The 24,388-nt window shown below is 43.5% G+C and overlaps 1 protein-coding gene across 1 annotated transcript in view; it reads right to left on the bottom strand.

Annotated features, from left to right (window-relative positions):
* Nucleotides 1-692: 692 nt before the first annotated feature.
* LOC140739659 (adhesion G protein-coupled receptor E3-like) overlaps nt 693-24,388 on the bottom strand; it is a 95,347-nt gene continuing 71,651 nt past the window's right edge. The window contains exons 8-17 of the mRNA XM_073068033.1: nt 23,023-23,142; nt 19,717-19,904; nt 18,250-18,420; nt 16,102-16,296; nt 14,433-14,668; nt 12,845-12,911; nt 10,264-10,355; nt 5,910-6,078; nt 3,913-3,999; nt 693-1,696 (exon numbers count right to left, since the gene is read on the bottom strand). Of these exons, the coding sequence (XP_072924134.1) occupies nt 1,655-1,696; nt 3,913-3,999; nt 5,910-6,078; nt 10,264-10,355; nt 12,845-12,911; nt 14,433-14,668; nt 16,102-16,296; nt 18,250-18,420; nt 19,717-19,904; nt 23,023-23,142 (1,367 nt within the window). The 3' untranslated portion in view covers nt 693-1,654. The remainder of the gene's footprint in view (nt 1,697-3,912; nt 4,000-5,909; nt 6,079-10,263; nt 10,356-12,844; nt 12,912-14,432; nt 14,669-16,101; nt 16,297-18,249; nt 18,421-19,716; nt 19,905-23,022; nt 23,143-24,388) is intronic.

The raw sequence follows: 24,388 nt of genomic DNA, 5'->3' as shown, positions 1-24,388 counted from the left end.
TAGTAGAAATGGGCCAGCAGTAATGTCCTCAACAAGCCACCTTCATCTTCAGCGGGGTTCACAATGGAAGGAAACAGTGGGCAATAATGACTGTTCCTATAATTCCTTGGAATTGAACCTCAACTCAAAAAACTGAAGGAATATCCTTAGGACCAGGAGGCATTGATCTGGCCCAAAACAGGGTCGATGGACCAACAGAGACAGACTCCTTCTCCAATTCCCTGAGGTTCCAGTTCTTCTGGGCCTCCTACAACAGACGTTGGTGAGTTGATGGGGGAAGAGGGGAAAGGGATTTGTGGTGGGATTTGCAATCCATTGCATGGTCATTCCATTGGAGACGATGACCCCTCCAGTCCCAGCCCCCAGAAGCAGTGCTGGTTGTTGGGAATATCTGGGCTGAAAGGTGGCCTTGCTTGGAGACAGTGATGTCCAGTGTCTGTGGGCAGTGAATGTGACAGCTGCTCCACCAAGAACACATCTCATGGGTCTTCAGGTCAGTCGAGGACAGACACCCATTTCTCTAGTATGACAGGGGGTCATTCCTCTCACCGTGTGATAATCCATGTACAACCATCTTTCTACAGTTCAAAATCTCATTCACTTTTAATTATTACACAATGGACTCTTAATACAATAAGATTTATTTATTTAAGACACTTTTATTTTATGAATTTTGATCAATAGTACAGTGATTTTCAAGCATGAACAAATTCATAAATAAAGAGCTTTATTCCTACTAAAAATATCATATTTATTTCTCGTATAGATGGTTTTAAAAGGGATGTAGCGCTCAACACTGGCACTGAGTTTCCATTTATAAAGGCAGAAGAGGAGAGACGTGATGCTTCTCTGGTGCTGAGTTAGCCAATCACAGGAGACAATGGGAACTCAAATTGGTGTGTGTGTGTGTGTGTGTGTGTGTGTGTGTGTGTGTGTGTGTGTGTGTGTGTGTGCATCCGTGCGAGCACGCGCCTGTGTTTTTCTGCTGCATATGTGCTTCAGGTCTGTGTGTGCATGGTTGTCTTTTATGTGAGTGTTTGTGCACATGTGCATCTGTGTATGTTTCTGCTCTACATGTGCTTTAGGTCTGTGTAGTGAGTGCCTATGTGTGAACAGGAATTGTGCACATGTCTAAGTTCTGTGCCAATCTACTACATGGGTTTTGTATCCGTTAGAGTCTGGTGTACATTGTGTATCTGATCTTTATGTCGAACCTCTACAGATGCAACATGTTAGGACAAGGTCAAGTTCAAATCTGGTATCTCACTGTGACTTCAGGTAAACTCTCAACAATGTTGGCACCAAAGTCATAAATCTCATAAGCAACAACAATCAAAATAACAGGATATCTGTGTAAAACTTGGAAATGTAGCAAAAATCCTGAAATTTATTTATAATCACACTCATCATAACAGCAAATATCACACATATTCTTATACAGACTCATTTTCATATGCACACACTTCTAGAATTCCAGTTGGATTCTGCCTTTTTACAAGCTCAGTACAAGCCAAATAATTCTGCTGGTGACACCACTCACGCAAAGTAGCTTTCCATTCTTGGCAGTGGGTCTTGAATCCACAATCTTCAGAGCCAGACGCACAGCGAGAGCGAAAGAGAATGAAAGAGAGAAACTCCACTAAGAAGAATCTTGTCATTGGGTCATGAATGAGTCTGATTGTATTACTTTATAAGTCTAGATAAAACAAAATGAGATTGCTATTATTTGTCTTGCTCCAGACAAAATTGGGTTAAGACCAAATTTAAGGAGGTAAAATTCTTCTATTTACTGCCCTGGGGGTTCTGCCTGAAGAGTCAAAGCTCCTCGGGATTCATGGTCAGCAGGAGGGCTTGAATGGGAACAAGAACCACAGTGTGCTCATCACCTGTGTTGGCCCACAATGGTCCGTTGGAAAGCTGGTGCCTACTCGTGTGTGGTGGGCAGAGGATGGGGCAAGGCCAAGGTACCTTGCCGAGACCCTGCAGACACCACTCCCAGCAAGGGGAGCAAACTGACTTGTTATTCAATCATCAGATCTCATGCGACAGCAGAGGGCAGCAAAAAAGCCAAGTGGAGGCAGAAACAATCTCATTATTTGCATGGATCAGAGTTTCAGCTGTGTGGGATCACTGTCCATTGTCAGGAGCAGTAACCCCACCAATGTGGGACTTAAATAGGTGGTTCGGGGATGGGGTGTGGGTCTCGAGCTGAGATCATGAGAGGATGTTGTAGGAATCCAGCAATGTGTCGGGCCCACTATTGTCATCAAGTGATTCACAGTCATAGATTTCCTTATCAGGAGACAAATCATTATGGATCAGTCATAACATCTCCTCCTCACTGACAGTCAAGGATGTGTGCTGAGCTCATGGCTCTAATCTGTCCAAACTCCTGTGGCTAGGCCCTGCTCAAATACCATCTACTTCATTAGGAGTTCGAGGAGACTCAAGAAGGTGCATCCATCTTTAAAGACCCTCACCATCCGGGACATGTCTTCTTCTTGTTACCACCATCAGGGACGAGGATAGGAGACTTCTATCATCAGATTTCTGAGCACACCATGAACTCTATCCAGTTGCCTTTTGCATTATTTATTTTGTAACTCTTAGTAACTTTTAAGTATTGCAGAGTTCTGGGACCAGAAATTAAGTAATTTCACAACATATGTCAGTGATAATAAAACTGTGTTGTAGGGGAAAGAATTGTGAGGGCTAATAATTAATAAATAGTGATGTGTGTTGTTCTAATGTGGAAACAGGAAACCGCAGACTAAAGTAGAGACATTGAATGCAGCAGCTATGCTGCCCAAGTTTCAGGGACTTCACTAATTATGAAATAGCATGTCCTCATCATTGTGTCAGAAAATTGGATTTATTGCTATACCTGTGGTAATCATTTTATTCTGCAATCTGGAACTTGTCTGTTCCTCAATTAACTCTTCGTCTAGATGTCATTCTGTTGTCAAAACGTACTTTTGCAGGTAATCTCATCAACTGAGAATGTAAAAGCTGCATCAAATTCACGTTCAGCTAGATCAGCTTTGCCTGGTTTCCTGGTGTTTAAATGGTTAATTTAATATCAGCGAAAGTATGCAGAATATAGCCTGAAACTCTTACTCTTCGCAGACATCCACAAAACAAATTACACCAAGGATTGACTGACAGGAATATGAGAATCCCAATGACCCACCCTCCCCCTCGCATGCACAAGTAAATGTCCTCCCCCTCAGCTTCCTCCAACACTTGCATCAGCAAAAGCACTGACACTGCTCCACCTCACCCCCGGCCAACATGCAAGCAATAGCATGGTGTGCATCGGTTTTCAATCGATTTGCCCATTATTTCAAATACCATCTCTGAGATCTTTCAGGTTGTTCCAAGAAACTGATTCTGAAATCTGATACTGATACAGCATGGCAACAGGCCTCGTCACGAACTAGCCTATACCAACCAGGATGCCCCATCCAAGCTTATCCCATTTCTCTAAAATTTTCCTATCCATTTTCATCCAACTACCATTTAAAAGTTGTTTTTGTACCTAACTCAAGCAATTCCTCTGGCTGCTCATTCCACATGTATACTACAGTAAATGTGGCTGGTCTGGTTCAGTTAGTTAATGGTGACAGCTCCAGGATGTTGATGGAAGGGACTCAATGACATCATTGAATCTCAGGGATAAGTGGATTGATGTGCTCTTGATGGAGGTGGTGATTGTCTGTGAATTATTTCCCACTTCTCAGCCCATGCCTGATTGGAGGAATGAAGTTCCTGAAACATTCACTCTTTCTCCTTCTACAGATGTCAAAAGAGAACCATTACTGCCATCGACCCAAGACACTCAGTTTATTTCTGCCTCCGCGGACACAGCCTGATCTTCTGAAGATTTCTGTCCTTCTGGATAAAGCTTCTCACCTCAGTAATGCTCATCTCCACCTCTATGGACGTGATGGTGATGCTCTTCTGTTTACTGATCAACCATTTCCGTAATTCATCAACCACCTTCAATAAAATGAGAATGGTACATTAGTCACACCCAGTTTTAATGAATTTTATTTCTACACAATAAAATTGTTTGATTCTTTGTGCTAATTGTGAATTTTGCACTTTTTTCCATTTTCTGATATTTATTTTTGCAATGGTCCTCTCTAACTATTTTTGTAATGATTATATAAGTGTCATAACACAGTTATGAGTGGTGAGAGAAACCTTTACACACTATTATTTTGTAGCATGCTTTAAAGAATTTGTTAATTCCTACCTAGTAGAATAAAACTATCTTTCAATCACCCTTCAGAGTCCCAAGGCCAAGTAAGAATTACAATTTACGTAGTCACTGTGTCCCTGTGCTCCTTCAGTGGATCACTCAGAGAGAAGGAAATCTCCAAGATACTCGGTCAGATAGGATTAGACTTTCCACATTGCCTCCCATGGAAGTAGTTCATGGAACTAATACTGGGACTGGAAAGTGCTTTGAGGCTTACAGGAAGCAGATTGCTCAGGTGTTATGCCAAATCACCAACATCAAAAGAAGAGGATAGATTCACATATCAAAAGACTAAATGAATGTGCAGAGGCAACTTAGGATCCAAGTACATAACTCTCCATGCTATCATCTTCAAGGATTTCTGAAACTGCATGTCAAGAGCTCCTTGTCCCTCAAAATTCCTTCAGAACATATCATTCATTGTGTATATCCTACCCTTACTTGTTCTCATCGCTTCACACTTACCATCTTCAAATTCCATCTGACACTATTCTGCCCATTTTGCTCACTGATCAAGGTCTGGCTGTAGCCTGAGACTGTGCTCTTCACTACACACCACACCACCAAATTTCTTTTATCAAAGAGGAATGAAATCATGATCTTTGAAAAAAACTTACAGAGGCGGAGAGCTTCTGGGTAAGGGGATGAAAGGTTATAAAGGGGGGGGGGATGAAAATGAAGATTGGAGGTCACAATCACATCAGCCTGATCAGATTAAATGGTGAAGAAAACCTAAAGGACCATGTGGCTGACTCTTGCTTCAAATTCATGCTTCAGTAAAAGACTCTCTAACCATTCATCACTATGATGATTATATGTGGAGAGTAAGATCAGGAGGAGAAATTCATAGATTTATGGAGTCATAGAGTAATACAGTTTGGATAGAGGCCCTTCGACCCAATAAGCTCATGCCAACCACGATGACCACCCATTAGTTCCAAATTCCTGAGTTAGACCATGAGACATTGAAGCAGAATTAGTCCATTCGGCCCATTGAGTCTGTTCCTTTCAACCCCCAACCTTCCATGTGCATATACAAATACTTATTAAATTATACTACTGTATCTGCCTCAGCCACTTTTTCTGGCAGCTTATTCCATATACTCACCATCCTCTGCTACTCAGGTCCCTTTTAAAATTTTTCCCCTCTCACCCTAAATCTATGCCCCCTAGATCTGGTCTCCCCAACCCTCTGGAAAAGACTTATCACCCATCTTTTACAGTATATGTTTCTCATACTTCCAAACATCTCTGCAAGGTTGACTCTCGTTTTCCTACGTTCCAAGGAATAGAGACCAAGTTGGTCAACCTCTCCATATAACTCAGGCCCTCTAATCCAGAAACATCTTCAAATATTGTCTGCGCTCTTTCCAATTTAACTACGACTTTCTGATAACAGGGTGACCAGAAGTATACACAGTATTCCAATTGCATCCTCACCAACAACTTATGAAACTGCAAAATAATGTCCGATCTCCAATGCTCATTGCCCTGACTAATGAAGGCCAGTGTGCCAAATGCCTTTTTCAGAACCCTGTCCACCTCTGACACTGCTTTCAAACTCATACTCCTCGGTTCCTCTGTTTCTTTACGTCCCGAGTGCCCAACCATTCACAATATGTGTCTGTAGGGAAGAAATTCTTACCCGGCGATCAGAAACGCAGTAAATAAGGAAAACGAACAGACCCTGGAGACTGTTGATGACCGTGAATAAGTGGGAGAACACTGCAGTGCTCTTATCAACTTGAAATATTCCAAAGATCCACGTGGTTCCCAAAACAAACATCCGTGCTGCAGCCTTAATGGTTAGGGTTCTGTAGAGAAGAAGGAAAAAGAAACCAGGTGAATGAAAATCACAGGAATGATGAAATTCCCTTCATGTGGGATCTTTCATACCCTCAGGGTTTTCTCAACAGCCAACAGCACATTCTTGTGTTTATTGGACACATTGCTGGGCCCCAGGCATCACTGGAAAGGATATTGCTTATTGCATCAAAACTGCCCTTGAGAAGGCGGTGGTGTGTCACTGCCTGGAAGTGCTGCTTTCCTTCTGGTGCAGGAGCTCCATGAAATGGTGGGAAAATGAGTCCCAGGATTTAGACTCAGTTACAGCAGAGGAGCAGTGATATATTTCCAATTCAGGGTTCTGTGCTACATAAGTCATGAAGTAGGTGTAGAAATTACCACTATGAATCTTCCCTGTGATTTGGTAAAATCGTGGTTGGTCTAATCTTGGTTTCCACAATACTCACCTGCTCTCTGCAAACCCATTGACTCTCCCATAGCTCAAATATTTGTCAATTACTGTCTTTCAAATATTCAATAACTCCATATCTGCATCACTCTAGGGTACAGATTTACAATCTTTCAAGGTAAGAATTCTCTCATGATTCGATTTTCAAGTGTCACCTCCATCCGGAAACTGTTCTTTGCTCTAAATGCCCCGTCATCTGCTCAACATCTTCTCTATTCCCTTCATAATCATCTGTTTTCAAAGTGGGCCCTTTGACCATTCTAAACTACACTGAGTGAAGTTTCATTCTGCTTAAATGTCTCTCAAACATCAACCTATCCAGCCTAGGGATCAGCCTGGTAAACCTTCACCACAGTGCACACCAGTCAATTTGTGCACATAACCAAGAATGGATCCTGAGGGTGAGTGGGTAGAAGCCTTCAGAGCTGCTGAGAATCACCTCATCTGTCTATGCAATCTATCCCCAGAAGGAGTACTTCTGCCATAATGTCCAAATGCCTTCTGAAAACCCAATGGTTCCTCCTTCTCAACCTTATTTATTATTAGATTGTCGATAGGAAACATGACTTTCCCTTCATGATACAATGTTGGCTCTGCTAGGTCATGCTCAGATTATTGAAGTGCCTTCTGAGTGAGACCTTAATGCTGTGTCCCATCTTCTGTTGATATCATCAATTTTACATTGTCTGTGCACCCATTCCTAGTCATTGGGTTTGAGGGTTAAGTGGCAGCAACTATGTCAGTCCTGACACTGTTCTCACATGGCATGTACACAAGAAGATTTCCACATGCAATCTCTGGCCAATGATCTGAACTCTGGCCGACTAGCTCCCCACTTCCAATGTCACCATGCGCAGAGATCAGCACCATGGACAGAAGCCCTTCCTGGGAAACTGCTAATTGTCACCCCACTTACTCACCAGGGATCAAATGTAAAACAATATAATTCTAATATAAAAGATAAAGTCAATTTACTGTTACAAAACAACAGATATCATGGCATACACCCAGTAGTCACTTAATTAGGCACATCTGTAAACCTGTTCATTAATTCAAGTATACAGTTGAAGTCAGAAGTTTACATACGCCTTAGCTAAATACATTTAAACTCAATTTTTCACAATTCCTGACATTTGATCCTAGAAAACATTCCCTGTCTTAGGTCAATTGGGACCACTACTTTAGTCTAAGAATGTGGAATGTCAGAATAATAGTAGAGAGAATGATTCATTTCAGCTTTTATTTCTTTCATCACTTTCCCAGTGGGTCAGAAGTTTACTTACACTTTGTTAGTATTTGTTAGCATTGCCTTTGAATTGTTTAACTTGGGTCAAACATTTTGGGTAACCTTCCACAAGCTTCTCACAATAAGTTGCTGGAATTTTGTTCCATTCCTCCAGACAGAACTGGTGTAACTGAGTCAGGTTTGTAGGCCTCCTTGCTCGCTCATGCTTTTTCTGTTCTGCCCACAAATCTTCTATTGGATTGAGGTCAGGGCTTTGTGATGGCCACTCCAATACCTTGACTTTGTTGTCCTGAAGCAATTTTGCTACAACTTTGGAGATATGCTTGGGGTCATAGTCCATTTGGAAGACCCACTTGCGACCGAGCTTTAACTTCCTGGCTGATGTCTTGAGATGTTGCATCAATATATCCACACAATTTTCCTTCCTCACGTTTGGGATGGTGTTCTTCGGCCTGCAAGCCTTACCCATTTTAATCCAAACATAATGATGCTTATTATGGCCAAACAGTTCAATTTTTGTTTCATCAGACCAGAGAACATTTCTCCAAAAAGTCCCCATGTGCACTTACGAACTGTAGTCTGGCTTTTTTATGGTGGTTTTGGAGCAGTGGCTTCTTCCTTGCTGAGCAGCCTTTCAGGTTATGTCAATATCGGACTCGTTTTACTCTGGATATGGATACTTGTCTATCTGTTTCCTCCAGCATCTTCACAAGGTCCTTTGCTGTTGTTCTGGGATTGATTTGCACTTTTTGCCCCAAAGTACTTTCATCTCTAGGAGACAGAATGCATCTGCTTCCTGAGCGGTATGACGGCTGCGTGGTCCCATGGCGTTTATACTTGCGTACTATTGTTTGTACAGATGAATGTGGTACCTTCAGGTGTTTGGAAATTGCTCCCAAGGATGAACCAGACTTGACATCATTTTCTGACCTCATTCTGATAGAAGATTTGTGGGCAGAACAGAAAAAGCATGTGTGAGCAAGCAGGCCTACAAACCTGACTCAGTTACACCAGTTCTGTCAGGAGGAATGGAACAAAATTCCAGCAACTTAATGTGAGAAGCTTGTGGAAGGCGACCCAAAATGTTCGACCCAAGTTAAACAATTCAAAGGCAATGCTACCAAATACTAACAAAGTGTATGTAAACTTCTGAACTACTGAGAAAGTGATGAAAGAAATAAAAGCTGAAATAAATCATTCTCTCTAATATTATTCTGACATTCCAAATTCTTAAATGTACTCTAGAGTTAAATGTCAGGAATTGTGAAAAACTGAGTTTAAATGTATTTGGCTAAGGTGTATGGAAACTTTTGACTTCAACTGTATAATCAGCCAATCACATTGCAGCAATTCAATGCATAAAAGCAAGCAGGCATGGTCTAGTGCTTCTGTTGTTAACCAGAATGGGGAAGAATCCTGATGTAAGTAACTTTAGCTGTAGAATAACAGTTGGTGCCAGATGGGGTGGCTTGAGTATCTCAGTAACTGCTGATATCCTGGGGTTTTCATGCACAACAGTATCTAGCATTTACAGAGAATAGTGCAAATTTTGTTTTATAAAAATCCAGTGAGTGGCAGTTCTGTGGGCATAAACACCTTGTTAATGATAGAGGTCAGAGGGGAATGAGCAGCCTGGTTGAAGCTGAAAGGAACGTAACTGTAACTCAAATAACCATGCATTACAACAGTGATGTTCAGCAAAGATTCTTCAAACACACAACACATCAAACCTTGAAGCAGATGAGCTACAGCAGCAGAATATGTTGGTGTATGTAATAGACATGCCTAATAAAGCAATCACTAGTATGTCAGTGATAGTAAAGTTTTTCAGTGCTAACAAACCTGATTCTGATTCTGAAAGGTGAGGTATGTGCAAGGAGATCTTTGTGTTCCCTCCCTATAATTATCTAAAGAGGATACAAGTGCATATATTTACTTTGTAACATCAAGGATGCCTCAGACATTTGGGACCTAGCCACATGGGTCATGTGCTGTTGGCTCTCAGTAGGAGTGTCTCTGTGTTTTGCCAGTTCACGAACAACAGCAGCTTCCATGCCAGGACTCTGCCCCGTGTCAGGGTCCCGAGAGGCTGGGCTAGTGATGGACACATAGTGGAACACAGAACAGAGAACAGGCACAGTGCAGACCCTACAGCTCATGATGTTGTGCTAAACTTTTAACCTACTCCAAGATTAAGCTAACCCTTCCCTCCCACATAGGGCTTCATTTTTCTTTCATCCATGTACCTATCTAAGAGTCCCTCAAATGTCCCTAATGTACCCCCCTCTACCACCACCCTGGTAATGTGTTCCACACTCTCACCACTCTCTGTGTGAACAACTTACCTCTGAGATTCCACCCCACCCTCCACCCAATACTCTTCCTCCAATCACAGTAAATTATGCCATCTCGTATTAGCCATTGTTGCTCTGGGAGGAAGATGCTGGCTGTCCACTCCATGCCTCATATCATCTTATATACATCCATCAAGTCACTTACTTGGTTTCCTTAAGCTTCGACACCTCCTTGTTGCGCGAGTTGAAATGGCGTCTCAGTAAGTAGAGAGTCGAAAATAAAAGGACTGTATTGATCTGGAGAGAGAGAAAGAGAGAGTTGCAAGAGAGGCAGAGATTGCAAGAAAGAAAGAGTGTGTGAGAGAGAGAGTGCGAGAGAATGATGGAGGGAAAAAGCGAGACAAGAGTGAGAGAAATGCTGATTTTCATTAGCAAGGCATAACGGATTTCCCAAATTGCACTTTGAATTCACCCCTCCTACTTTCCATTCTCACTCACTGACACTCACACTTACTCCTCAATGATTATTGGTTTTACCCATGACACTCTCTCTTTCTTTATCTCAAATTCTCCCTGTCCCCAAAGAATTCTGGAGGAGCTCAACGGGCCAGCAGCATCTATGGAAAGGTGTTTCGGGCTGAGACATTTCAGCAGCTCTGGGGAGATTTAAACTTGTTCAGGGTAGCCCTACCTGGAAGAGACTTAGCAGTGTGGTAATCTAATGCTGGAAATCTAAGCAACACACGAAGAACGGTGCCAAAGGGTTTTGGCCCGAAACGTTGACTGTACTTTTTTCCATAGATGCTGCCTGACCTGCTGAGTTCCTCCAGCATTTTGTGTGTGTTGCTTGGATTTGTAGCATCTGCAGAATTTCTCTTGTTTCTGCTTGTCCCCCATGTCTCCCCCTCAGACTCTCCACTCATACATTTTGGAAAACCAACATTCTTCCAGGGGTTTGGAATTTCCACAGAATCCAGATGCACTGGGATGACTAGGAAACCCAGGAGAGGAATTAACTGGGAATTGTTCACCCTCAACCACTATGCTTTGTCAGTGGGATCTGTGAGCTGGGAATTCCAGGCCAGAAGGTTGGGAAGCAGCCCTCAGTTTCTCTGCTTCTTTCCTCCATCCTGCCCTGAATCAATGACCCGGTGCCCCCCAACCTGCCTACTCCTCCTCACTGCTCTTCTTAATTATGCAGTGAAACACAACCAAACCCAAGGACTAGGCCCACCCTACTCAGTGATAAATAATAGGACGATGAAGATGGTGGAAAGAGATACCATACTTCAACAACAGGAATTGCTTTTAGATCAAAATCTTTCATCATCTCCAAAGTGTGAAGCATTTGACAAACTGTCCCAACACTTGGGGTAAAGTGGTATCTAATCTGCAAATGTGCCGATGTCTCAAAGGGACGAAAGCAACCATGAAAATTCCGTTATCACTGGGCCCAGTGCACACACGACTCAGAGAGGGTCTGGGGAGGGGCAAATAATGGAGGGAACTACCCAGGATGTGCAGGCTGGGTGCATCTCTTGTGTTGGTCAGTGGCTGGAGTTGAGGATAACACAGGGTTGGAGTTGTTAGGGGCAATGGCTCAGGGTTAGGAGAGGAAGCTCAGGGTTAGGAGAAAGGGTTGTAAATTTAGTGGGCTCCATCTTAGGCACTAGCCTGCAAAGTAACCAGGACATCTTCAAGGAGAGATGTCTCAGAAAGGCCGCGTCCATTATTAAGGACCTCCAGCACCCAGACCATGCCCTTCTCTCACTGTTACCATCAGTAGGAGGTACAGAAGCCTGAAGACGCACACTCAGTGATACAGGAACAGCTTCTTCCCCCGGCATCCGATTCCTAAATGGACATTGAACCCGTGAACACTACCTCACTTTTTTAATATATATTTGTGGTGAACTACATATACCTGTCTGGATACGCCCCCCTGCTGACTGCTCCTGTGGCTCCTCCCACTGACCGTGGCTCCTCCCACAGACCCCGGTATAAAGGCGATTGGAGGCACAGACCCTTCCTCAGTCTCCAGGATGTTGTGTGATGGTCACTTGCTGCTTGTGCTTTCTTCCAGCGAATAAAAGCCTACCTTAACCCACGTCTTGGAGCTATTGATGGTGCATCAATATTATTTCTGTTTTTGCATGATTTTTAATTAATTCAATATACGTAAACTGTAATTGATTTAATTATTTACTAGTACTATTTTATTTTTTTCTTCTTCTATCACGTATTGCATTAAACTGCTGCTGCCAAGTTAACAAATTTCACAATACATGCAGGTGATAATAAACCTGATTCTGATTCTGAAAGCAACAGATCAGGGGTCAAAGGCCAGCCCCTAGGTCAGAGGTGCGATTCACACACACCTGAGGGCCAGGTTCACTGATATTTCTTCAGTTATCAAATGTGCTGACCACGCTGAGTGTCAGACACATTAACATTGAGAGGACACGATGCTTCTCACAGTCCATGAGTGATTCGTGAGGGGTTGCTACACTGGACACAGCCCCACAGCAGAGGCACCACCCTTGACTGTGGTCCTTCCCCACTGAGCTTTTGCAGTGTCAGCACCGAGCTTCAGTGCATCCCCCAAGCTCGTCCTTCTCAACCCTGGACACCGAGAGACTCCAGAGCACAGTGATATCTGGTGTCTGTGAACTCTGGGCATAGAGACACACCATGTAGACACACACAGGGGCCTGAAAGTGAAGCACACAACAAGAGAGAACCCTGGTCTGGAATGGTTGGTGTGTAGAGAGAAACAGGAAACTTACCAGAATCATGAAACAGACCGGGCCCTGGAAACTCCAGTTAAACCTCGACTCGTGCTTCAACCAACAGCTGTGAAGATGGAAGAGTTTCGTCACTGGGTGGCAGTCAATTTGTGAAATACTTTGAGAACATCAGCGGACCTACAGTGCAGGAAATTGGCAGCCAATCTCCGCAGGGCAAGATCCCAAACAATAGCAGTGCGCTGATGACCAATCAATGCCATTGGTTAAGGGATGTTGGTCTGAATGTGGGGAAAAATGGCCTGTGCTCTTCTTTGATATAGTTTTGTTTGATAAGTTCTGTCCATCCAAAACTACAGACAGGACTTGGCTGTGATATCTCCTCCAACGACAGCACCAGTGACGACGTGACTCCCTCTCAGCTCTGCACAGGAACTCAACCTCTGTCCAGAGTTGGGTATCTGTCATTAAACAGGGAGGGTGGGGTCACTTAGCACAGGATGGACTTGAGAAGGATAGGGAGGGGCACCACCCCATCTCCCCCTCGCTCCACATGCAGAGACTAGGGTTAATAGTGACCAAGTCCAACAGCATCGGGCAGCTGGTGTTTCAACTGAAACCTTGTTTGCCTCTCTCATTGTGGTCAATCCCAGAAGAAGTTGAGGGAGTGATTGGCCATTAGCTGACCATCTCTGCAATGTTCTGTGATGCTGCGATCTCAGGCAGACTCACTTCTGTAGGACCCTGGATGGAAATCAGTGGGATATCAGGTCACTGGAAACTTTACTCTTTGATCACAGGCTGCCGAGGTGGGTGGACACTTGTTGGATAAGGGTGTCAAGAGCTGTGGACCTAGATTAGGGAAATGTGTTCCAGTCAGGGTTGATTGGTAGATGCTTTGAAATGCAAAATGTTCTCCTCCTGTTGCCCCTATGATTTCTAAGATTCTCCTCTGGCCTATAGACAATCTCGGACCCCTCAGTGGCTCAGCAGCTGAGGTCAGTTGGGACAGGAGCTGTCAGCGTGTGAAGTCAAACCCTCCCCAGTCTCTGGGAGTATCTCAGACAAGATCCATAATAACCCTCGCAATTGTTTTCCTTTTTACAAGTTTCACGGCAGCTTCCTACACTTCACCATGCAATCACCACTTGGGGAATATTTAATACAAAATTATCAAGGTTTCAGATGAAGGATAGCGGGTGAATTGTATGCTTTGTTCTCAGAACTGGTACAGGACTCAGCTCACGTCCTGTGTGAGGGCAATGGTGCAGCCAATTGCGCTGCTGCCTCCAGGACCTGACCTCGGTTGTTGTCCGAGTGGAGTTTGCAAGTTCTCTCCATCACCACGTCAGGATTTCTCCGAGAGCTCCGGTTTGATCCCACATCCCAACCGTGTGTTATTGACAGTAAATTTCCCCTTGTTGTGGGTGGGTGGAGAAAGCATCAAAGGGGAGTTGATGGCAATTTATGGGAGGATAAGATGCAGGGGTAGAGGGAGATAGGGAGAGGGGCAATGGGACTGATGGGCTAAATCTGCAGGAAACCAGCATGGACCAGATGGAATGAAAGGCTCTTTCTGCATCAGTCGGTTGTATCACTCTATCACATTTCCTTATCATTTAATACTCACATGGTCTCTGTTCCATAGCCTCCAGGGTTTATTGCCGCTGAGATAATGACGATCACAGCAGGAACAGCATAAGCAGAAATGTACAGGTATCTTGGTTTGATTATATGTGTGCGAGTGTAATTGGTGACTGTCAGGTGTCTGGATGTGATAAAAAGCTGCAAACTGTCCAGGAACATCCAGACGAAGACGGCAAGGAAGAGGTAATGCAGACACCCGGCAATCAGGGCACACACAACCTAAAGAAAGAGGCAACACAGTGGATAGTGAGCAGCTTGGGGCAAAAGCAGAGGGCAGTCAGAGACAGGGACGCATGCAGGAACATGCAGAGACGGGTTAGAGATGCACAGACGGTTACAGACAAGTGAAAGAAACCGAGAGAGATAACCACAGCTAAAGACATTCACACGGACACAGAGAAAAACACGGCATCAGAAACGGACTGACAACCTTTTCCACTCCCTCTTAACTCTTCTCTTCTCCTCACCTGCCTATTATCTCCCCCGGTTCCCATCCTTCCCTTTCTCCCCTGCTCCATGTTCCTGTCCGATCAGATTCATTTTCCTTCAGCCCTTTAACTTTTTCACCTATCATCTCCCAGCTGCTGTATTCGTACCCCACACTCCCCACCACCCACACTCCTTCCCCGTCACCTCATCTCACCTATCACCTGCCAGCTGCTGTATTCATACCCCACACTCCCCAGCACCCACACTCCTTCCCCTTCATCTCATCTCACCTATCACCTGCCAGCTTGTATTCCTTCCCCCTCCTCTCCCTCTGATTCTGACTTCTGCCACCTTCCTTTCCAATCCTGATGAAGGGTCTAAGCCTGAAACCTCAACTGTTTATTCCCTCCATAGATGCTGCCTGACCCGCTGAGTTTCTCCAGTGTTTTGTGTGTGTAACTCAGAGATACTAACACAGAGACACTGAAATAAACCAGTACACCAACACTTGTACACAATGGAAGAGATAATGTGCAAACATATAAAGAACATGGTGGTGATATACACCAAAGATTTATTAATGAGTAGTAATTCAGTGATACAATTAGAATAATACACAAAGGAGATGGAGGAACTCCAAGGGTCAGTAGGTATCTATGAAGGGACACGGACATGAGACGTTTCACATTGCCTGACCTCCTCTGTTCCTCCAGCTCCTTTGTGATTTGCTCCAGGTTTCCAGTGTTTACAAACTCTTGTGAGTCCATAAACTTAGAACAACTTTGGTACTTTTTACAAAACATCTTGTTGCAGCTCCAGATCTGTAAAGTGTGCTGATGTCACTCATTCTCCAGTGACTGGGAAACTCAGTGACACGGTTAATCCACTGCACCCCAGGGTGAATGTGAATGGGGAGGTTTGGAGTGTCCCATGAGGTCATAGGGAGGGAAAGGGCAACGTTCTGTGGTGACAAGACCATGGGGAAGGGGAGGGTCTCCAATGCTCGGAGGCTTTGGCTGCCATTGCAATGAGGATCTGATTAAATGGATGGCACGCTGGTCATGATGAGCCAATGGAAGGAGAGGACACCAGAGGAGAGTGGCGGGAGAGCAGGGGCTGAGATCCCACCACTCCCACGTTAAGTCTGGCGTTTCTGCAGAATTTGACTAACTGCACATTCAGGAGCTATATGGGAATTAGAGGTAGTAATTTGGTTTTCTTACCGGCTGTTTAATCCGTATTCCGATCAGAAAGATGAACTGTGCCAGGAAGAGGGTGATACTCAGGTGCTTGTGGAGATTGGTGTTAGCATTCTGGATGGATTTGCAGTTGACAAATACGGTGATGGAGGCAGCGAGGCAGAACAGGGAGATGATGAGGCCGATGTAGGTGATCACCTCCAAGTGCCAGTCGTCAATCTGCAAGCACAAAGTGGGGAACCACGCTCAGGAATCGGCTGTGATAGAGTCTCCAGGGACAGCATTAGACATGGTGATCATGCGGAGAAGGTACAAACCCCTTACAGGCAGCGGTGGGAATCAAACCGCAACTGGTGATCACTGGTGCTATAAAGTGATTTTGCTCATCACTACGCTACCGTGTTGCCCACATCTGATACCGTACTGTATCCCTGGCACAACTAATAAAGGCAGGAATGCTACAGTGCCACCCATAACTAATACCGTACCATAACCTTGGCACGTCTAACAAAGGTAGGAGCAATAATTGATCTGCTGGAGGAACTCAGCGGGTCGAGCAGCGTCTGTGGGAGGAAAGGAACTGTCGCTGTTTTGGTTTGAAACCCTGAATCAGAACCAGAACATCAACTCAGTCCTGATATGGGGTTCGGACCTGAAATTTTGACAATTCCTTTCCCCCTACAGATGCTGCTCGACCCATTAAGTTCCTCCAGCAGATTGTTTGTTGCTCCTCAGTCCAGCGTCGGTGATCCCTCGAGTATCTGTAATAAGGGTAGGACTTACATCATGAATGGTGAGGACCTGGTGTGTGGAGGAACAGTGTGTACAAGTCAATGTATTCCTGAAGGTGGAAATAAAGGTCGCTAAGGCAGTAAAGAAGGCATCAATTACTTGCCAGCATTAGTCAGGGAATAAAATATAAGTACAGTACAGACAGGAAATGGTAAATCTTTAAGCAACATTGTGTAGACCACAGCTAGAGTGCTGCTGAGTGAGCTTCTGGATTTGTTCTCTGAAACTGTGGCTACGTAATTTCCTGAGAAATGGCGACAGAGGGATTCCTCCTCTTACAAGCTTCCTGCTAACATTTGGCAGTTATCGTGTCTCCCTCCACACTGTGGGAAACTGTCATGAAAAATATCAGTGGAGAGGGTGAAGAGGTGATTCACGAAGCCCTAGGTCACCCAACCTATCCTCATAAGACATGCTTTCCAATCGCAAATCCCCTCTGAAGACTCTCTAAATCTTCCACATCATCGGAGGATGAGAGGTGTCCTGATAGACGTGTATGAGATGATGAGAGGCATTGATCGTGTGGATAGTCAGAGGCTTTTCCCAGGGCTGAAATGGCTAACACGGGAGGACACAGCTTTAAGGTGCTTGGAAGTAGGGACAGAGGAGATGTCAGGGGTAAGTTTTTTTACGCAGAGAATGCTGAGTGTGTGGAATCGGCTGCCAGCAATGATGCTGGAGGCAGATACAATAGGGTATTTTAAGAGGCTCCTGGATAGGTACATGGAGCTTAGTAAAATAGAGGGCTATGGGTAACCCTTGGTAATTTCTATAGTAAAGACATGTTTGGCACAGCTTTGTGGGCCGAAGAACCTGTATTGTGCTGTAGGCTTTCTACGTTTCTAACATTCCTATAATAAGGCAAACAGAACTGAACTCAGTGCTCTGACAGCGATCTAACCACATCTGACTAAGGAAGGCCACCACACCATATGCCTTCTGAACCATCCTTTTGACTTGCATGGATCAGTGTTTTGTTTTCCTTGCAGCAGAGGGTGCTGATGGAGCACAGAGTGAATAAATACTGGGAAAATTTACACCATAGCAGAAGAGTCGAAATGCAGTCGCAGAGGTTGAGCGGATGGGGTAAGGAATTTGAAGGGATTTGTGGAAGGATTGTTTTCACCCATTGGGACACACTGCCTTGAGGGGGTGACAGAGGCAGGTGCATCACCACATTTCAGCGACATCTAGACGAGGATTTGTATCACCAGTATATAGAAAGCTACCGAGCAAATTTTAATGAAGGTGACCCTTGACGATCAGCATGGAGAATGTGGGCTGAAGGGCCTGTTTCTGTGTTTGTGTCTCTCTCACTCTGACTCTCTTCATTCACCCTTTTCATCTGACTACAGATTTTTCTGTTGAATAATTTCTTACCTCAGTCTGAACTGGAGCCATTAAAACAGCAAAGCTTGTCAGATGGTTACACTGGCAGATTACATGGGTCTTATTGGAATGGATCCGTTCACAACCATCAGATAACCAGACACTTCTCTCTTTGGTATTACTCCAATAGACACATTCTGGCTCTTTGCCATCTTCCTTTTCCTGTTTCCAGATAAGGACAAATTCTTTTAACCATTATTGAAAATATTCTCATTTCATTTTCATTTTTAGAATCTTTTTAGTGATATATAATCTTCAACAGCTATAAAATGATACAAAACTTCAACAGATTAATATGTATACAATTAATAAAGCTGAAAAAAACTGATCTTAAAATATAAAAATGGAAAAAAAAGAAGGAAAAAGAAGGAAAAAAACCCCATCTAACTGGGAAAAAAACCCCACTAACTACAAAAAAAACACCCATTAAGAATCAGCCCCCAGAGCAATACATTTAACTATCATCTAAATATATAAAAGAAGTCATCAACTGCCATTTCATATTTATAAAAAAAATAAAATTGGATGGATAACATATAACTTAATTCAAATTAAATGAATATATTTGCCAAAAGAACCCCATCTTCTCTCAAAATCAAATTGAGGATCAAAAATTCTACTTCTAATTTTTTCCAAACTAAGACATAACATCACTTGAGAAAACCATTCAATTAATGTAGGGGAAGAAATATCTTTCCATTTTAATAAGATCGCCCTTCTTTCCAGTAGTGTAACAAATTCTAATAACAACTTAAATCTTCACAGCCACGGGACAGGAGACACTGGTTAGAAACAGAGCGAAGCTCCATCTACATTGTCCCATCAAACTTGTGAAGTGCAGGGCAATAAAATTAGAAAAGATTACCTTTATTTGCCACATGAACTTCAAACCTTTGGAACATACAGTGAAATGCATCATTTGTGTCAATGACCAACACAGTCTTTGATGAAACCCATGTGGTCACAAAGAGAAAGAACAAGCTCCTTACAGACACTGGCAGGAATTGAACCCCTGTCTTATTGCTGGCACTGTAAAGTGTTATGTCAACCACTCTGCTACTGTGCAAACTCGATGGCTGAATGGGTAATTACAGTAATGCAGTAATGGGTATTTTCCTTTCGATGAAGTGGTGGTTGTACTTTGTAACCAGTTACTCAATGACCTGAGAAATGACAGCAAGGGACTCCTCCTTTGATGTGTCTCACCACCAGTCTCTAAACATTCCCCCATCTCTCTCAGGTGAGGGATCTCCACTTCCTCTATCAGGCCCCATTGTACTGTCCCTGAGTAATGGTGACTGGAAAGGCCACCATAAACTGACCTGAAATGGCCCAAACCTAGTTTCCATGGAAATGTTATACCTAAACCCAGGATCTGTGCCTGTTCAGCCTCCCATTTTGCATTTTAGCAGGAAGCTCATTTTTAATTGGGGAACATCACAGATCGTATCTACAAACCTGGTTGAGTTTCAGAGTCAAATTGAACTTTTCCTTCCGATTAGAGCTGATGGCCTTGTTGCTGATGGTGGCGGCTATCACCTTGGAGTTTAATGACACATTGTTCTGAGATGGACGGCCGCCTTTAACCTCTTGGTTCAGCAGGGATTCCAAGTCTTTGAATACAATTAAGGAAAAGGCCTGAAACACTGTGGAGATAATAGATCAGCCTTTGGTGAATGTGGCGAGACATCACTGAAACACTCCAGCAGCTGGATATAAAGGCAGGTCAACACAAAACACGTCCATTGCAGTAGCACTTTGTAAGTCTTTTGAGTATTAAAATCGATGGGGATGGACATGGAGATCATCATGTAGACTGCTTTATCGTGGATTGTGTTAAGTTAATTTGTGTTGGTTAATCTATACTCTTCCAGGTAAATGGGAGTCTATCACATTCCTGACCTGTGTCTTGTGGATGGTTCAAAATCTGGAGATCCACAGAAAATGATGCCTTTCTGTGAAAGAAGATAAGACCTTAAGACCAAGGATCAGAATTAGGCCATTCAGCCCATTGGGTTTGCTGCACCATTCCATTATGGCTGATTTATTATCCCTCTCAATCCCATTCTCCTTCTTTCTCCCCTTAAGCTTTGATGCCTTGCTAACCAGAATCAGAATCAGATTTAATATCATCGGCTTATGTTGTGAAATTTGTTTCTTAGGGCATTAGTGCATTGCAATGCATAATAATAATAATAATAACAATAATAATAAGCCTTTAAATTACAATAAGTATAATACATAAAGAAAATTATATTAAATAAGTAGTGTGAAAAGATAGCATAAAGTAAAATGGTAGAGTTCGTGGTTTCATTGTCCATTGAGAAATCTAATTGCGGAGAGGCTCCTGAGAGGCTGAGAGTGTGTCTTCAGGTACCTGTTTCTGCATCGTTGATGGTAGCAATAGGAAGACAACATGTCCTGGGTGATGGGTTTCCTTGATGACAGATGCCGCCTGTTTGAACATCGCCTTTTGAATGTGTCTCTGATGGAGCTGGCTGAGTTTTCAACACTCTGCAACTTTTTCTAATCCTGCACAGTGGCTGCTCCATACCGGACAGTGATGCAAACGGTTAGAATGCTCTCCACAGTACATCTGTAGAAATTTGCGAGTGTCTTTGATGACATACCAATCCTCCTCAAACTCTGAATCACACATAGCCGCTGTCGTGCCTTCTTTGTAACTGCATCAACATGGGTCCAGGACAAACCTTCAAAGTTGTTGACTCCCAGGAACTTGAAACTGTTTACCCTTTCCACTGCTGACCCCTCGATGAGGATGTGTGTTTCCTCGACTTCCCCTTCCTAAAATCCACAATCAGTTCCTTGGTCTTACTGAAGTTGAGTGTAGGGTTTCTGTTGTGACACCACTCAACCAGCTGATCTATCTCACTCCTGTACACTTCCTCAACTTCATCTGAAATTCTGTCAATAATAGTTGTATTGTCAGCAAATTTAAAGATGGAATTTGAGCTGTGCCTAGCCACACAGTCATGGGTGTAGAGAGCGTAGAGCAGTGGGTAAGCACGCATCCCTGAGGTGCACCAGTCTTGATTATCAGCAAGGAGGAGGTTATTTCTGATCTGCACTGACTGTGGTTTCCCGATGACGAAGTCAAGGATCCAGTTGCAGAGAGGGATACAGAAGCCCAGGTTTTGGAGTCTGTTGATTAGAACTGAGGATATAATTGTGTTGAACGCTGAGCTGGAATCAATAAACAGCAGCCTGACGTAAGTGTTGCTATTATGCAGGTGATCCAAGGCCAAGTGGAGTGCCAGTGAGATTGCATCCAATTGTAGCGACAGGCACAGTTTATTCTATTTTATTTAGAGACACAGCATTTAACAGGCCCTTCTGGCCCCTTGAGCTGTGTCACCCAGCAACCCACTGATTTAACCTTAGCCTAATCGTGGGACAATAAACTACGAACCGGTCTGACTTTGAATGGCGGGAGGAAATCGGAACATCCAGTGGAAAGATATGCGCACACGGGAAGGAATGTACAAACTTGCTTCCAAAGGACACTGGAATTGAACTCCGAACGCGGCTGCCCGGCTGTGAGAGATTGAAGATGTTCTTGAACACTCCCGCCAGTTGGTTGGCACAGATTTTATTTCCCTACCAGGTTCACCATCAGGCCCTGATGCCTCTTGAAAGCTGTTCTGATGTTGTCCTCTGACACAGAGATCATAGGGTCACCAGATACTGCAGGGAGTCACGCAGGCATAGATTTATTCTCTCTTTCAAAGCCCACATAAAAGGCACTGAGCTCATCTGGGAGAGAAGTATTACAGCCATTCATGAAGTTAGGTTTCTCTTTGGAGAAAGTAATGGCTTGTAAATCCTGTCAGAGCTGACATGCATTTGATTCCATCTCTAACTTCAATTGGCATGTGTTTTTCTCTCTTAAAACTATCCTTCAGTAGGTCATACCTGGACCTCTTGTGTAGTTCTGGATCACTGGTCTAGAGTACCACATATCCAGCTCTCAGCAGTCTACAAATCTCCTGGTTTATACATGGTTTTTGGTTTGGTAACATCGAGTATGTTCCTGAAGACACACCCTCATGATTCCCACCTGAGTTGCATGCAAAGAGTTGCCACTTATCAGCACCATCAGTAACCTATCAAGCCCCATTTTAAATATCCCCAATCACTTGGCCTCCACAGCCTCTGACTAAAGAAATACCTGCACACCTCTCTTCCCAAGGGATGTCCTTGTATACTGAGGCTGTGCTCTCTGGTGCAAGACTCTCCCTGGCCTTTCAATATTCGATATGTTTCAGTGAGATCCGCCCTCATTCTTCTTACCTCCGTCATATGTTAACCCTTTCATTCCCACAGTCATTCTATTGAACTTCCTGCTGACCCTCTCCATGATCAGATGAGCAGATATCCTGAATGTAGCAAATATCTGTCGGTCTGCAAACTACGTACTGAGGTTTCTCAGATTAATACAGAGTTTGATATCGTAAACTGGATCTTACTGTTGATTACACATGGACTAAAAACAGTAGCCAAGTACTGCTCATTCTGAACTGCATTTGATTTCTACTCAAGGCAGATTTCACCGAGGTTTACACAATAAAATCAAACACAGCAGCATATTTTGATGTAGGGGAACACAGACTGATCCCACAGAGTAATAGTTCAGTCAACAACCTGGACAAGGTAGAACATCCCCTGTGAATGAGTCTGTAAATCACTGGCCAAACTCATTCTTATACTGTGTACACAAGCATGGGAAAGAGACAGAAAACTTACCAGTGTTATTTTCTCCAGCAATGGTTCTCCAGTTCATCTCAAAGGAATTATTCTGAGTGTCCAATTTCACCAGTTGGTCTCCACTCGCATTGTTCCTTTCAGGCACCTTGACCTTAAGAACTATGAGGAAAGTTAAAGTAAGGTGAAGCATTCAGAGGCAAAAAGGATGTTCTCTCTCTCTCTCTGCTGATAACTCTTTAATCAATGCCTCTCTACAAAGTCTTGTTCAGGCTTTCTGAGAATCCCATCTGATGGATACAATTTGCAACTGGGCTTTCTTGGGTTGAATTAGCTTATTGTAGTAAGAAATCCATTAGTCTCAGTTCCCACAGAACTGAGTGAAAATACTCATGCACGTTCTTCACTGTCTGGTGGCACTGATCAAAAGTAGGTAAAATGATAAATTCTGGCTCCAATATGTTAGTTCACCAGGTCTAATATCTTACCAGCACCTCCTATCCTTGGCACAGACAGTGATCTTGACTCCTTACCAGAGGTAGTGAGGATTCCTGCTCCTATATCATGAGCACAGAACCTACACTGAAGTTTCATGACTTCAGTCTATTTCTCAACTTCAGAACATCCTTCTAGATGTTATTTTTGAAGTGCGGTGGAATTAACATAAGAGATGATTGAGCTACTCTGTGTTTGGCTATCATGCTTAGAGGGACTGCAGAGAAGATAGAGCAGGAAGATCCATTGACAGACCAGAGAATGTGGCATTGTTCTTCTTTAACAGTGAAGGTTGAGAAATAATTTGATAAAAATCTTCAAGATTGTCAATGCTTTGGCCAGAGTTAATGAAGAGAATGAAACATAGAAAACCTACAGAACAATACAGGCCCTTTGGCCCACAAAGTTGTGCTGAACATGTCCCTACCTCAGAAATTACTAGGTTTACCCATAGCCCTCTATTTTCTAAGCTCCATGTACCTATTTAAAAGTCTTTTAAAAGACTCTATCGTATCGGCCTCCACCACCATTGCTGGAAGCGCATTTCATGCAATGGTCTTCCATTGAAGAAGAGTGGAGAACCAATAACCAGAGGTTTAAAGGTGACTATTGTTGAACCAGGGGTGCCAGGAGAGAAACCCTTTCCACAAAGTGAGTGGTCACAGAACTCACTGCATGGATGGGAAGTGGAATTATTTCACCATGAGCTTTCAAATGGGAAAACACATGGAGTGTTGGAGAGAAAATAATTATAGGGCTATCGAGAAACAGGGGATGATCAGACTGTAATGTCCCTGTTGAGACCTAGTACGGGTTCAATGGGTAGAATGGCCTTCTGCACAATGTTTCTATGATACTACACTGCTGGTGAATACTTTGGAGTAGTTTGTTTGCAGACAGTGAGGTCACAAAG

The sequence above is a fragment of the Hemitrygon akajei genome, chromosome 16 (assembly GCF_048418815.1).
Source record: "Hemitrygon akajei chromosome 16, sHemAka1.3, whole genome shotgun sequence".
Taxonomy (NCBI): domain Eukaryota; kingdom Metazoa; phylum Chordata; class Chondrichthyes; order Myliobatiformes; family Dasyatidae; genus Hemitrygon; species Hemitrygon akajei.
The sequence above is the reverse complement of the archived record's forward strand: the minus strand, read 5'-3'. Positions and strand labels throughout refer to the sequence as shown.